Genomic DNA, 16,595 nt, shown 5'->3' with positions numbered 1-16,595 from the left:
ACTGCCCCAGAAGGGAAGGTACAAGTTTTCAGGCCCTGGCAGGCTCGGGAACTTGACACTTGGAAAGGCCTACCATCTGGAGCTTGCTCCTGGTTCCTTCTCTTCCAACAAAGTTTTGAGAGTTAGCAACTCCTAAGCTATTCATGCTACTAGACTGGCAGTTTCTTCTCCAAGCTTGGGAGTCCCAGTGTCCCGGCAGGTGCTGCAGGAACAGAGACCCTGTCACCTCCTGAAGAAATGCTGCAGTGCAGGAGGAGACAAGCCAGCTAGGAACCAGAACAGTATGCTCTGCAGCCAGCCTGGCAGGCTGTTGGGGTTGAATGGTGTACAGATACCTCGGAAGGCCTCACGTTCCACATTCTAGGCTTCATTGCCAGTAAGCAGCTGGAATGAAAGATTTCAGTTCCAGAAAAGTGCAGAGCAAGACTGTCTGCCTTCCCTTTTCAACCCAACTCATTTTCTCTCACCCGAGAGCTTCTTCAGTCCAGGCAGCAAGGGACATACACAACTGGCAAGCCCTTTTCCCTCCCCACTGCTTCCCCCCTCACCCTGTCAGGATGGGGACGTCTCACTGTAAGGATCTAAACCTCCAATTAATTTTACAGAGTCTGGAGTGGTGCATCAAGTTCAGGGAAACATTCAGAATAAGGTCTTTGAGTTGTCTGAAGTCACCAAAACTGACCAAAAAAAAAATTCATTTAAAAAGTCCCACACCCATAGGGGCGCTGAAACTTTGCCAAAGGCAAAACAATCACATCTCATGGTTTTCCCTGTGACAGATATTCTTTATATTTCAGTCTCCACACCCTGCTTGCAGAACCACTTTGCCCATCTAGATCCCTTCAGTCCCTTTTCCCTTCCAGCTCTCAAGGTCTTCAATACTAATAAATTCATGGGCAGGATGTCCCTTACCTTCTCACAGGGCTTCAGCCATCCTTCACCATAAAAGCTTCCCTGCACAACTTCAGCTCTTCCAACAAAGGCATGTGCACTTTTACAAAGGCTGTGATGACTGGGCACACCCTGCTTATCCAGCCTAGCTTCCACTGATAGGGTTTAAGAGTGTAAGATGATTTAAGTCCAGTTTTCACCGCTTCAAGTGTCTACAGGGACCTACCCAACCATCCTCCCACAGACTTCTCTAGAGTTTGAAGCACATTTGTAGAATGGCCAATCTCAAGCAGGACAGTTATCTGTCTCTGATATTTCCATGAACTGCTTTGCATCAGGATGACCTGGGTGCACAGCCACGTGTGTAAGGCAGGCACAGCTAATTTAGTGCTAAAGCTGCAGGCTGAGGAGCTTGCCTTTCACTGCTGACTGCTGCTTACACAGTCGCTTCTCCCCACAGGGGCATCAACTTCCTCCACTTTCCTGAAGGTTGCCTGTGGAAGCAGCACAATAAGCAACTGGGGAACTCATTTCAGTTAAAAGTTGTGTTTATTGTACTATCACAACCAAGGAGATGACCCAAGGGTGACAAAAAAAAAAGCAGAGATTGCTTATAACAAGCATGGGTGCCAAAAAGCACTTGTCAAGCTACCTACTAATTAAGCCTGACCCAAAACTTGGCCATTTCACCTGGCAGAGACAAAAGCCTTATTGTGGGGCTAAACACATCTGTAAAGTCATCTGGAAAGGGCAAAGTCAGCACCCACAGGAAGATTTCCAGCAAGAGACAAGGACTTGGCAAAGCAAAAAGGTGAGAATGTGTGCATAACAAAGCATAAAGCCAACACAGCCCTTCCCCATCCCACCCAGTCTCAGACGACATTTCACCTCACCTACCATCAACATTGTAGACCTTCAGGCCAGCCATGTGCTTGGCTGCACGGGATTTGGAGGCTGTTAATAAGGCTGGGTTGTACACTGTGAAATCTCTGTAGTAGTTTTCCAGAACCACCAGTGCAGCTCGCTGGATGCTGGGGAAAAAAAGAAAATACCACCTCAAAACCCCCCATAATGCAACAAATTCTTTTGTTTCCTTAAAATAATAATTAAAAAATAAGAAATAGCCACACTATTTGAAACACGGTTCTCACGCCTACAGAATTGTGCAATATGCAGAATACTAATTACTCTCTCTAGGACCTGAAATTTCATTTGAGATGCAAGATAAATGTCTCTGCCCTCACCGAAATAGGAGGATGACAGGAAATCCCTCAACAAGGGCAGCACAAACTGAAGCCCTAGGCTGCCTGCAGAATGGGAAAACAAGAACGAGAGCTCAGCCCACCTCAGCAGTATAATGGCCATGACAGAGAGCATGCCAGGCATGATCAGAGCACCACTCTGGTTTTGCTGTAGCTGGCTGGCCTAGGCAGAGGGACGAGCTCAGGATGGATGCTTTCCCCTTTGAGTCACCTCCAGCCGCACCTTGCAGATCCTCAGATCTCCTCCAGTTGAGCATTGACAAGGGCCCAATCTTTTCAGCTTTCACAGCAAGATATGATCGATGCCCGAGGAGTACAGCTGCCAGAGAAGGGATTACCTCAGTATCGCTTGTTAGATCCCAGGCAAGGGACAGAACAAGGAGCAGTGACACTCCCTCCATCCTTTTGAAGGGATGCCTTTACATAAAAGGATGACACATAGGAGCAAAACAGTACACGCGCCAGCAGCAGGAAAGGCTCAACCCAGAGGTATCTTCCTTTGCAATCGTTTCAACAACAGAGATATGTCTGTAGGCAATGCTACCAACAAATAGGACAGTGTTTCAAAACAACCCAGAGCTGCTGAAAAATGCCAACGCTCATGTGGTATCTAGGACATAGCTCCCACTCCACGTTGCTCTGGCTGCATGCCATGCGTGGTGTCCGGCTGGCAGGAGCAGTCTCAGCAAATCACCAAGATCGCCGATTCAGCCAGCTGGAGTTTGCCAAGAACCCACACTTCATTGCACTTTGAACCCACAAAAATTATAAGGGAACTGCCAATACATTTGTTGACTGTTAATTGTGAAGTTCACACTTGCCAGCAAAGCCTCTCCTAAGGAAAGCAACCAAGTATTCTCACACATTACAACATAGGAGGAAAACATTACAAGGATGGTAACATGGGAAACTAAGGGATCAACAGCTTAAGACCTGAATTCAATGCTCAGCACTACCACTGATTCAGTCTGTGATCCTGGAGGAGCGGCATAAATTTTCCTGTGCCTTGTGCTAATATTAAACTCCTGCATCACACCCCAGCAATTTAAACACACACCCACACCCCCCCTCTGCCATCCTCATTCTTCAGCTACCCTCCTCCCACTGATCAGTGAATTAAGTGTAGATGTCAGCCCATTCACAATATTCTGAGAAAGAAGAACAAACCCAGACTTGATCACCGTGTACCTTCATCAGTCAGTAGTATGGTGCAGTGCCATATATTTCATTATCTATATATATCTAAGACGATGAATTCGGCTTTTGAAGCAAATTCCATCCTTAGGACTGTTTGGTGGGGTCTTCTGCATCCAGCTAGAACATCTTAAAGCAGCCTGACCTTTCAGGTGCCAGTCTTTCATATTTTCTCATCTCTTTTTTTTTTTTAAAGCAACTCCATTTAAGCAATCAGGTACTGATATGTAATAGAAAGCCACTATCTAATCTAGGAAATAATTTTGCATTAATGAAGCAGTACAGACTGACCCACTGTCACACACACATAGGCAAGAACACAGAATAAGTGAAAAACAGTTTATTTATCCCTGTCTGTCCGATTTCTACTGTGAATTTGCTGCAGCTTTAAAACAAAATTTCATAAAAGAAGTCATGCTGCAGCAACACATTCACCCTTCTGACTGCATTCAAAATGACCAACTTTTTCCACGTCCACTTCCCAGAAAGGTAAAATTCCACAGAGTTTAATCTCAAAATGTAACATTTGGAAAACTAGGACCAACTAAAAACAAGGAGATAAAGAACAGAGTTATAGTCTGCTAATACACTGCACTCATTTCAGACAGCATTGGGACTTCCAGCCCAGCAGTGGGAAATGTTTGGGAGGTGCTCCATTAAGTCCTCTGTTAGGACAAACACAATGCATCACAGAAGAGAAAAACTTATTTTTTAACACTTACACATTTTCCCTGAACCTCACAGACAGCATTATCATCAGGATGCCAGCGTTCCCCACCCACTACCCCTTCCATCCCCTCACTAAATAACCTACCCACCAAGTCATCAGCACATGGACCCAAAACCCAGACAGAATGAAGCTTTTACATCACAATAGGCAACCATCTCTGCCCTGAAAATTAAAGTCCAGCTATTTTTTTGCTGATGCAAAACCAGTACAGGCTCAGTCTCACATTTGAGATACACCAATCACAGGGAGGGTCTGCTCTCCAGGGAGAGAACTGTAATTAAACATCACACTAAGTTTCTACCAGCCCATTTCTGTTTCTCATGTAGTCCATCCTAAGCATGGCCAGCTAGGAAGACGGCTGTCCTGTGACTCTTCAGATTCTCTTTTAAAGAAAAAAGAAATAACATTAAAGCCAAGATGCTGCAGACAAGAAAATTAGAAGGGTCACAATAATTAGTAAGAGCGAGGAGAAGGCTGAATCAGAGTCTTCTGGGCTGCATTGCTCAACCTCTTCACCCACATCAAGGGGAAGCCTCACCCTGCACAGCGCGGGACAGCCAGCCCTGTCCCACGCAGGAGCTGCAAAGCAACAAGAACTGCCCCCCAAACAGGCAGAGCTGTCTGAAACACAGCAGAAAGGGACCCAACACCCTCGTGAAGCAGAATGTGAGAGGAGGAGGGCAACCACAAGCAAATCAGCAACCAGAGCAGTCCTGAGGAGTGGGTAGGAGCAGAGCAAAATTCTAAGGAAGCCTACTGTCTCCTGACAGAAGTTCAGGTTTTTGGGGACTTCCATACTACAGGACAGACCCTCTGCTGCCTTGTGAGCAAGGTGAGGTGGCTGCAGCAAGGCTCCTCTTCACCCCCACGCCAGCTCCAGTGGGAATGGAAGCTGGCAGCCTTCCCAGAGCCCACTGCTTCCTCACAGCAGCGTCTCGGGAGGAGTTCAGCACCATGTCAGTCACTGCATTCATTCACCCCACACCTCAGCAAACAGGCTCTCCTTGCCTATACGATTTTAAAAGAATGGGGAGAGGCAGGAAGAAAATTAGCAGATAAATTCAATACTTCACTGCCTGTTTTGAGAAGGTCAGAGTGAGGATCCTCCTCATGTCCACGGAAGAGGATCTGGCAGCCCAGTATATTTCAGGCAGTGTAACAAACTACCAGAACACAGAAAAGTGTATTAAGACACAAAAAGCATTTTCGTGCAACAGTTCAGACCCAAAACCTATGACATGATAAAAAAAAAAATAAAACAACTTCTTGCACATGCCAGTGGTCTACTGGAAACCCAGTTTCCCTTGTAGGCAGTATCAGTAAGGCTCTACATTTTGTTGCTTGCATTTTGTGTAAGTGAGAGGGGGTCGTTTTTTGTTGTTTTGTTTTGTTTTTTAAAAAAATCATTCCTTCCCTGAAGAAGGTCATGTCATAGCATGCTGCTAAGAGGGAAAGCAAACAAGCAGACCCAACAGAAGTACAGGGTACCTTAGTGGCATTTGGCAGCAAAGAAATGCAGAGTCCTTTACAAACAGTAATGAATTAACTTTACAGGACAACCCAGAAGGTGGAGGAGGGGACTACATGACAAAGGCAGCAACTGTTGCCAGTTTTTTTCTCTCAAAAGGTACATCAGGAACAATTTTGCATGAATGCTTGCTGCAATGTGGGATTTTGATAGTCAAGGTCTTGCCATACTCTGCAGATGAAAGGCCACTTTGGCTTTGTATTGGCCTTCTGTGACATAGCTACACCAATACTGAAATTGTTTGTTTTTTTTTTTTTTAAGAGGATTTCCAGGAAAACAGTGCTCTACTGAAGCAAACCACAAGCAAAGAAGTCTGTTTACATCATCAAACATTGGCTTTGAGCCCTGCTGATTTCTACAAAAAGGGTCTTGTGTCTTCTGAAGTGCTGGGAAAGGGCTAGTGAAAAAAAAAATGAGAAAATAAAAGGCAAAAAGACTGAAGCCACACCTCTATGCCCAAAGCCACGATGGGACACAGCAGGGTCAAAGCCAGCAGGCTGCAGCAGCTCTTATTGACATGGTTTTAGTGGTTTCATGCTTTCCTGCTATGCTAGAAACATGGCCTGTCATGGTACTGTACCAATCACCAGCTTAGACACTGCTCATCATCGAAGGCAGAGGAGTGCCTCATGCTTTTGCAATACACAGAAATAGAATTACACATCCAGAAAGAGCTGAGGTGCTTGCTACCAAAGCATTCAATTCCTTACCTTGCTACAGATGCAAATCCTGCAGCATCAGTCTAGGGTGAGCCACACACCTAAAATCCACAGGGATAGTCAAAGAGGTCTGATCATTGCTGTGTTAATTGAGGGCTGAGGAAGCCTAGGGTTATTTAACCAAATGGTTTCCAACACAGACTCCTCTTCTCCAGACAACCTTCATTTATGTTCTCCAAAAAAGACACAGTATCAAAACAAGGCAAGGTCTCTGGGACACACAAAATCCATGCCACAGCCAGTGGGGAAAGCTTTGGCACCTCAAAGGGAAGCTGAGCAAGGATTGCACAAGGAGACCTTCCATGCAGAGCTGCCTTTGTTTTACCAGCTGTCTCCAGCCTACAACTGCATCAAGCTTATGTACTGCAAGAGATGCTGAGGTCTCCTGGAATGCTGAGCTGCTCATCCACAGCACTTCTAACTCTAGCAGTGCTGTCAGATCACACCCAATGGTCTTGGGAAAGCACAGAAGTTTTCCAGACATGCCCAACAATCACATCTCCCTACAAGAAAAACCCTTTCCTTTTTTTCCTTACTCTTTGGCTACACGCAGAGCTGGGGTTTGAGTTCCTAGTCCTTCCTCACGCTTTACTGCTCTTCCAAAGCAAAGTCACCAGAACTTTGGAAATAAGGCTAGAGATAGACAATTGGAATTAAAATGCCTCCCACACCAACATCCCTGCTGAATGGTTACAGAATGGATTTCCACCATCCTCTACATAAATTTGCTACCCTGCTCTGTGTACCACAAGTAGGAGTGAGGCCAGCACAGGCTGCCCAGGCAGATGCTCCCTGGGCAGCACTGCCATGCCAGGGTCAGTCTCCAAGCTGGCAGAGGACGAGGGATTCGCTACTCACTGCCGTTCTCAAGCACTACTTTGAAGCAAGGCTCCTGAGAAGACTGAGGTTGTGCAGAAGTGCTTTGCAGCTCCAGCAACAGCACTAATGCCTTAGCTATTTGTCCTCTTCAGTAAACAGATTCAGAGTCAGATCTCAGCAGAGATGTCAAGACAAGGAACTCCTTCAGCAGCTGTGGCCAAACAAGCAGAGCAGAAAAATGCCTTTTGATCGTCGTAACTACAATAGCATTTCAGTTTGGTAGAGTCAAGAGAACAAGACCACAGCCCCTAGGAACAGGAAAACCACATTTTCTTGTCAGACAACCACAACTGAAGTCTCCACTCAGCTAAGGCAGGCAAGCACAATCCTTGTCCTCCTGGAACCGGCACAGGGTGACTGGGGTGCAGCAAGTTTGTTTTAGTTACCCAACTTCTGGCATTTGGTCAGGCAGGGAAGAGAATTTGTGAAGTCAAGCCTTTATCAGGGAATGGAAAGAAAACCCAGTGTAGTAACAGCTTGTGATGGCAGCACGGCTGCTGCCCCCAGGGAAGCGAACACCCATCCATTAATGGTGCAATTTATATGGAGCCCAAACACACACACAGGGTTTGTTCCACAGTTTTGCAGCAACCAGTCCCCATCTGTTTTCTCCCCTGCCAGCCTTTTTAAAAACAAAACCAAACCAAAAAAAACCCCACACCACAAAACACAACACACCAACACAAAAATAAAAGAACAGGCATTTAAATGTATCCCCATCACTCCCCAACACTGGGCATTTGAACAACAGCTACATGAATGTTGTAAGTTTAAGGAGAGCAGACTGGTTTCTAGCCACAGATCTTCCCTCTTCTGCACTGCATGGTCGGAGACACTGTGCTCTCCAACACTCACACACTACACCAAGTCTCATGCTTTACAAGACAAAAGCCAGAATCCCCACACCAGCTGAGCAATACTTCACTGCTGATGCAGAAGGGATTTCAACATACAGAGAGGGGGAGAGTAGGATTCACTATCAGGTTGGATTTTTGTTTTCCTCAACAGCAACCTAGCCAAAACTCCCCAGTATGGATTAAAAAAAAGACAAGGACCCCTGCAAGCCTGCTACTAATGTTGCTGTTATGTTCAAGTCTTATTTGGAGGGGAAGTTCTGAGTATGTAAATGGAAGCTTTAAAAATAGAGGATGGTTATATGTCATATGACCCAAACAAGCCATTTATTTAAGCCCCTCTGAAGGACCCTCTAAAAGTATTCCCATGCCAGTACTAAGACTACGCTACTACAGAAGTATGGAGTGCTAAGTTTTAGCAAGCAGCTATAAAACCCCAGTAAACCCACAGGCATGCACCCCTCCCACTGCAGTTCTCCTTCTGAGAAACTTTCCAGCCTGATATTTAAGGAAGTTAACTGGTCTTTAGGGTACCAGCACATTGGCTGAATGTTTTTCCCAGTCACCTTTATTGGTAGAACTTCAAATCTCAAAGAATGCTTTCCCAGCGGCTGCACCGCCCTTGCTTCCACTTCCAACAGCTGAAGATGGCAGCTAGTACAATCAGCTAGGAAAAAAACCAATATATTAGTGATAATATATAGTGAGGAGGAAGGGAACATAATCCTCTCACTCTTGAGTGGTCCAAATGGTCTAATAATATGATTTACCAGGAAAAGACAGTCACTCTGTTGAGGTCAGATACTGTGACAGCACTACTGAGACTGTGTCTCTTCCTCAGTGACAGAGCAAACATCACATTTGACAGTAGACAGTGCCAAAGGAGGCAAAGATCATAGGGACACTTGAAATAATTGTCCTGGTCTGAGTTAGAACAGAACTAATTCTGTTCAGTGATTTTACTTTTCAGCTCAGTCTCTTCCAACTGCACTTTCTAAAGTTAACAGCAAATTTTCGCAGACAGTGTCTGCTTCCAGCAGTGGTAACACTCCATGTTTAGAGTTACCACCAAGGATCAGTATGCAGACCACAGTCACTGCTAAATCTTGTGTACCACAGTGGTGGGTGCAGAAAGTAAAAGGCTACACCTGTAGGAAGGAGCAGCCAGGACGGGTGGCTCTAAACTGACCGGCGAGGTATTCCATCCCATATAAGCCATATTCAGCACAAAGCTGAGGGAACATGAGGGTGAAGCTCTCTTCTTCAATGGCCAGCATCTGAGGAGGACTGTGTCTGTTCCACCTTCTATCTATGTGTTCATGAATCCAGTTCCTGAATCTGGTTCCCATCTGCTGCTGAATCCAGGCTGGGACTTCCCCAGTGCCTGCACCACAGCATCAGGGGTGACGCAACTGCCATCAGGGTGGTGGGTTCAGTATTGGTGTTGGATATTTGTATATTTATTCCACTTTAGTATTATTATTGATACGCATTCAAGCTGGTTTGGTTTTCTTTTCCAATCCTTAAGTCTCTCTCCTTTATTCCCTTTTTTTTCCCCCCTGTGGGAAGGGAGAGGGGTTAATAGAGTGTTTGTCAGTCAACCCTATACCTTGATAGAAATAAGCTGCAAAAACCTAATATGAGTTTAGAAACAATGAAGGTCCTGGAGCATCAGAAGAATTTCCTGTGGGAGGCAGGGGCAACTTCTTTCACAAGAAAGGAAAGACCTAATCCCTTGCTGAGCCGAAGCTCCTTCCCCAGGTTCACTGTATGCATTTCTAGGATGCCTCACTGCAATAGGTCAGCCTAGGTAACCAGAGAGGCTGTTTTCCATCCCTCTCACAGACCAGCAAGGGGGAGTTTGTCAGCACTGGCAAAGGTATGTTGCACCAATTACCTTGGCCCATCCATTGTGACTGGTAGAGGAGCACTCATCTGAAAGAGCAGCTTGTGAAAGCCTGAGCACACAGCACAACAAACCTCTGCCCCACAAGGCTGAAGAAGACAGCTGCCAAGAAAGGAGGCTTCAAAGAAAACCACTTGCATCCTCCTATGCCAAGACCACCTCTCCAAGAGGAACAGTGTGTGTGGGGTTGTTTTTCAAGCACTTGCTCACCACGCAGGTACCTAGCAGAACCACTAAATCCAAACAGTATAGCTCACGGATTAGCCAGTGGACAACAGCATCTTTCAGACACTAACAGCATGGGCTGGATTCCAGCCAGTTCCTCAGACACCACTAACCACATGCAGATGCCCAAACTAGAGACATCCACTTCCCTTTGATCATCTGTAACACACTCAAACAGGAGAAGGTGCTACCTTCTCATCAAGCAGAGAGCAAGACCTCGCTACCAGCACCTCATTGGCCCAGGGTCTGCTACAATGCAGCGACAGATGAGAGCAAAGGAGCTGCCCTATACCCTGCCACATATCTGCCCTGTCCCACACACCCACAGTGAACCAAACCAAGGCCCAGCCAGACATCCACACCACAAGCCCAACTCAGCACCCTCAGAAGCCAGGAGCAGTTGAATCTGGAGGGCAGCAGCTACTGGACCCACACACCAGTGGCCAGAAATCGGTTTCCCAAGTGCACTGCCAGCACACCAAGCAATCTGCCTCCATTCCATGGTTTTACAAAGTGGTGGGGCGTCTTCAAGGGAGCTAGTGAGAATACTAACCTCCTTATTTAGGAGAAAAAAAAAAATAATCAAGCAAACAACCAAGCAAGCAAAAAAAAAAAACAAACCCACAAACAAACAGAAAAACCCCACCACCCCAACTGCCATCTGCCCACACTGCAGCAAAACCAAAGCTGTGAAAGGTTTCCTTTATCTACCAAGCAAACTGGCAGGTTGGGAAGGAGGGCCACGAGAAAAAAGCACAAAGGGGCCAACTTAAGAGAAAAGATGATGGGAGGAAGCTGCGGCCAAGCTGTCCCCACACATCTGCACAGCATGGTAGAAAACAGGCACACCAAACAGACAGAGGTGCTGACAGAGCCCCAGGCACCTGTGGGTGTTGCACCCCACTGTCATCAGCCTCCACTTTACTGCACCCAACTCGACACAGCTGAGAGGACTATTCAGGCAAACAAGCCCTGTGGAAGGAGACCTCCATGGCTCAAGATAACTTAGGGCATCCAGTCTCACAGCTGGAGATACGACTCTACAGCAAGCTCAAAGCAATAAAATGCCATCCACCTTGTGTACCTCTGTCTTTTAAGACACATGGCATGGGGCATGAGACCTGTCCCTCATGCTCGGGCCATACCTTGTCCCCTGTAGGCTTGCTGGGTAGGGAAGATGCAAGGACTTGAGGCTCTCCTTTCCCCAGGCTCAGCTGAGGAGACAGAGCCATGCACCACCAAGGACTGCTCTCCTCTGGGCAGACTGCAGCAACACATGCACAACCTATCTCCTCATGCAGGCAGCAGCACGACCTCTTTCAATGAAATCATCACCACCAGAAGAGGATGCTGTCCTGCCTCTTTCTCTCTGCCCTGGCAAGCTTTTGGAACCCCCAAGCACCAGGACAGTTAAAAAGACTGCAGAAGCTGGAGTTAAGTAATGTAAGAAGAAAGATACACACACAAACTATATTATCTGTGTAGCTGTGTAGAGATATAAGTCACCAGTTCCACCATTCAGAGCCTGGTGCAACTAGGTAAGATTTCTCTGGGATCAGTGAGGAAGGATCAGATCATTGACAGGATTTTTTTTTTTCCACAGCAGCATGAGTTTAATAATTAAATTATTATTAATAATTGACCATAGTTGAAACTATGGCCAAATACTTTTCTAATTTAGGAGTATACCAAGTATGAGGAAGGGTTAAACTCTTTCAAAAGTTTCTGCACACTTGAGGATTTAGGATTGCAGGAGTTTCAAACAAGTCAGGGAGGGACAGGACAACACCAAGGTGTGCTTCACCTTCTGAACACAGGAGCTGGGAGGAAGACAGAAAGCGTTCCCTTCATGCAAGAGTGAAAACAGGCACTTAGTGCAGACATGTAAGGACTGAAAAACCAGACTAACAAGCCCTGAGCTACAGGGTACCTTTAGCCTCCAGCTTGAGTTTGTGCCCTGCTCAAGCACCCAGGAACCCTGCAGCACCCTGGATTAATATGTTCCCTTGGATTACCACTTCTAGACCCTGGGAGTAATATGACCAGCAACAGCAATGCTTGGGGGATATGGCTTAGGGGAGGATTTGGTAGAGTATGGTAGAGTAGGGTTATGGTTGGTGTCTGTGATGTTAAAGGTCTTTTCCAACCAAACTGATTCTGTGATTTCCTCTTCCTGACATACACGTATTGCTTGCCTCTGATTAGTCTGAGCCTCAAAAGAAAAATATGCAGGAACTGGCAGGTATGGCAAGAAGTTTTTAAGCGTCTAAATTATCTTTTGAAAATGCAAAGTCTGAGCATGCATCAAATAAGGCCAGAGTCTTTAGACCAGGAATTCAAGTTACATTAATAGTTCTGAAATAACTAAGAGCAGGGTGTGTTTGTTTTGGGTTTTGTTTTGTTTGTTTGTGGGGTTTTTTTTTGCTTGGGTTTCTTTGGAGGGGGGAGGGAGAGGGTGGTTTTGTTGTTTTCTTTTTTTTTTAGTTTTTTTTTTTAGTTTTTTTTTTTTAGTGAAAGCTAAGAAATGCAACCTTAATTCCAAGGAAACAACAGAAAGTGCTCTAAACTCCTACTGGCAGCAAAACTACATTTAGATGCTGCTGCCATGGCACATCAGTATTCAGCTGTTGTTCCAGCAGCAGCCTGGTAGGGTGCTCTGGCAGGAAAGAGGACCACCTCTTACTTGACCCCCAGCAGGGGATGGGATTAATGCAGCCAGACTTTGAATGAAGTTTGCCTTTTGAGTCAAAACAGCAGCTTTAACTTCTAGGATTTCTCCCACAACACCTCGGTGTTATTTCCCTGCAAGCCTACGTGGACAGGCCCAAAGAGGCAGCATTGATGCTACCTGCTAGCCGACCCTTGCACACAGGGGAATACCAACTCTCAAACTATAGCCCAGCCCTCCCTGCACAGCATCCCTTGCACCACAGGGCATCCCCTCCATCCCAGCAATCTTTGCACAAGCAAGAGCCACCTTATTTTATAGTAAGCATCCAGCAACCCTACAAAGAATGTAGGGGCCACAGGAACATCGTCTCAGTTCCAAGTTGAGCATCAAAAATCCAGCCTCAACAAGGATGCAGCTGATCCTCCACCAGGACTTTGGGAGTGCAAGCCAGAGCTGGCCACCCTCAAACAGCAACTAAGGTCCTTGCTGCTGTGCCAGGCGCCTGTTTTGCTGTCAATCAGGGAACAGCCCTCCCCAAACTGTCAGCTGATGTGCCCACTTGACCTGAACTGCACCAGGGGAATTTAAGCACAGAGGTTCATTTAAGGGGAGCGAGTGCTGGAGAGGCAATTGAAGTTATGAGCAAAAATATTGCTTTCAAGTTTTGAGGAAAGAAAAAAAAAAAATTCTTTTACTACCACGCAGCTCCCTATTAACTCTTCCTTATTTCTTCAGAGTCAGGAATTAGCTTCCAGTTTTTCTGGACATTACTTGGTTGTGCTGAATGAGAACTGGAATGTCACAGTATCTTGCATTTTTAGCAAAAATGAGCCTCCTCCTTTCCCCTAAAGGGCACACAGCTCACTCCTTGGCAGAATATTTGTATTTCATCATTCACCACAAGAAACGGAATGTCAGGTTCAGGGGGTGGATATATATTTTTTTTTTTCCAGCATTTGAAGATAAAAGTATCTTCGCAGCCCCAAAATTTGTTCAGCAGCTTAGTAAGACCATCTGTCTCCGTGGGTGGCACACACAGGCACTTTGGAGGGCATGGACAGCAGGGGAGAAGAAATAACATGACAAAACCCTTAAGTAGAGAGTAGGCTGGAGTGCATGCTGTTCTTGTACTTCTGGGCAGTGATGATTCTGAAAGATAAACCAGCAAGAAGGGAAATCCCTGCAGATGAAACCAATGGCATTTCCTCCACACCATCTTTCAGAAGGAGGAAGCTTAGCAGCTCCCTGTCAGGGCTCAAGTAATGCCATGCTAGCCAAGGGGATTAATCATTGACAGCAGGCCCTTCACTTACAAGTAGGCTTGTAAACTTTTAAAGTATTAAGTATTCCAAAAATGTGAGACTGCTCCAGGGTATAACAATCACCCTGCACCACTCACCACTGCTGCCTGGTGCATCTCCAGGAGCACCATATGACTGATACCCGAGCTGTGGTCTCAGGTCCACTCCTCCCAGTAAGGAGAGGTGGTGTGTGCACAAGGGGCACTGGGGGTCATCAAAAATCAAGATCAAAGAGGGAGGAGAGAGTGGGAGAAAGGTGACCATGGGCACTTCAGTTCCCTGAGCTCTGTCATCTTTATCAAAATGAAAAGCAGCTCTATGTGTAAAGCCATACGCAACATCTTCTGGAAAGTGTAAGCAGAAAGGCAAGAGGCTAGGAAAACATGCTCCTTTCAGAAAAGCAGAGCCCAAGCAGGCTTCTGGAGACAGGCTTTACCACATCAGAAACTCCCAGCTGAGTTGTGCACGCAGTCAGATAGATACAGTCCATTCTAGACTCTTCCCTCCCCTATAATGAGAAGCACCCAGCACTCCTGGAGCCTGCTGCTCACTATGCTCACAAACAAGCTGCCTCGTAACGAGGTGTTGCTCTGACCCAGGTAAGAAGTCCTGGCTGAACTCTGCTGACAACACACCTCGTACAGCACCAGACAGACCCTTGGAAAACAGAAGAACGCTCCGCTCCCATCACTCATCTGGAGCATCAAAGGAGACTGCTCCCTACTCAGCAGGGAACAGGATACAATTTCTTTTTCAGAGGCTACTGGAAAATTCTCTTCTGCAATTCCGTGGGTACCCTGATGGAAAGAGCAATCAGGTGAACTCCTCTGTGGCACCATCCTCCCCAAGGCAAGGAAGCAGACGCAGGCAGGAGGGGGAAAGGTACAGCCTGTGACTGAGAATGCAGTTTGAAGTCTTTTCCCATTAAGCCATTATTATTCAGTCCCAAGTCAGACCTTCAGTCACTACTGCACAGCATGGGGTGTTTAAAGGGTGCTAATGCTCACCTGCCCATGCCACACAACTGTGGACAGAGAGTCCTGCAAGCTCAGGAATGGAGGCATTGAGAAGCAGCCCAGCTGCAGAGATGAGCTGCAAAAAGGTGTTTGTAAACACCCTGTTAAGTGCTGCTGGAAGGACATTGGCTTGGAGGTCACAAGTCTGACACCTCTCAGTTAGTGCTCAAAAGAAGCTGCTTTGGAGCAGAGCACTCAGCTTCTTCAAGAGAGTCGGACTTGCAGATGCAATTAACACCCATTTAGTCGGCTATCCCAGAACTTCTTGGGAGGAGACACTATTCAGTGCTGGTGCTCATCAGATCTGGTGATGGGTGAGGGGGACACACATGCTCATCAGGGTGCCTGGTACAGATTTCAGGACAGAGAAAATGCATTCAGGCACAAGCCTGATTCCACACAGGCTGGAGGCTCTGGAGACAGAGCTGCTCCACAAAGTCACTCGTCTGTGGAACACGCTGTTCCAGGAAGCTCCTGTAATCACGGCAGCAGGACAGTTAATAAGATGTTTTGCTACAGAACAAGGTAAAAACTCATCAGCTACAATTCTTTCATCCGTGTTTATCACTATGGAGGATGGTGAGGATTGAGGAAACCCCAAGGAGAATGGAAGGTGAGTCCAATTCCTCCAGACCCTGGTAACACAGACCAAGCAAACCGCACAGAGGGTAGAAGGAAGAGCACACAAGCCCAGAGTACCTCCAGCAGGATTTTTTAGCTGGGCAGGTACAGCACTGCACTAATGCACACCAGTCACACTTCTGACTATCCAACTGCAACCAGAAATATCCCACAGATGTGTGGGATCAGTCACACTCCAATGACCAGTGCAATTAGACACACATTAAGTTCCTTCACCAGAAAACAGGAAGATTTCAGCAGTCCTTAGCTCAGGCAAGAGATACAGCTTCCTAACCCATGGTTAAACTGACACAATTCACTATGCTAGAAAGAGAAACAAAGGTCTCTATATGCCATGGAAGCTTTCCTTTCCAGGGGTAGCTTTTTGAGAAGCACTGACATCTCCAGGCAAGAGCAAACTGTACCATTCAAATGTTGATCAGGTGTTCTTCAGCTAAAAAAATTCACCCTTGATAAGAGGAAGCCTATTTGAGCAGCACCTTGTTGCAAGATCAGGTGGGCCGGGCTCACAAATGCAGGCTGGAGTATGAAGGAGCTTATTCCTGCTCCTCAGCCCTAGGGAACACAGCCCCACTGGCACCAAGGGACACAGATAAGAGTGCTCATCAGATTAGGTCAGTAAATACTAACAATCTAGAGATCAGTTTTAGAAGCGACAGGTTCAGTAGATACAGACTATCAACCCAAAGCAATTGGATCAAAAGTGGCATCAGCTTCCACCACACAATTCTGTTTCGCCTCTGGCTTGTATCAAAGGGCTCACACACCACCTAAGGA

At 46.4% G+C, this 16,595-nt stretch overlaps 1 protein-coding gene across 1 annotated transcript in view; it reads right to left on the bottom strand.

Moving 5' to 3' along the window:
* Positions 1-1,788: 1,788 nt before the first annotated feature.
* LOC103768841 (vang-like protein 1) overlaps positions 1,789-16,595 on the bottom strand; it is a gene marked incomplete at its 3' end in the record, with an annotated part of 24,904 nt that continues 10,097 nt past the window's right edge. Inside the window, exon 5 of the mRNA XM_008935997.1 lies at positions 1,789-1,922. Coding sequence (XP_008934245.1) covers positions 1,789-1,922 — 134 coding nt within the window. The remainder of the gene's footprint in view (positions 1,923-16,595) is intronic.

Source organism: Merops nubicus, unplaced genomic scaffold (genome assembly GCF_000691845.1).
Source record: "Merops nubicus isolate BGI_N331 unplaced genomic scaffold, ASM69184v1 scaffold742, whole genome shotgun sequence".
Taxonomy (NCBI): domain Eukaryota; kingdom Metazoa; phylum Chordata; class Aves; order Coraciiformes; family Meropidae; genus Merops; species Merops nubicus.
Note: the sequence above shows the minus strand (reverse complement) of the source record. Positions and strands in the feature narration are given on the sequence as shown.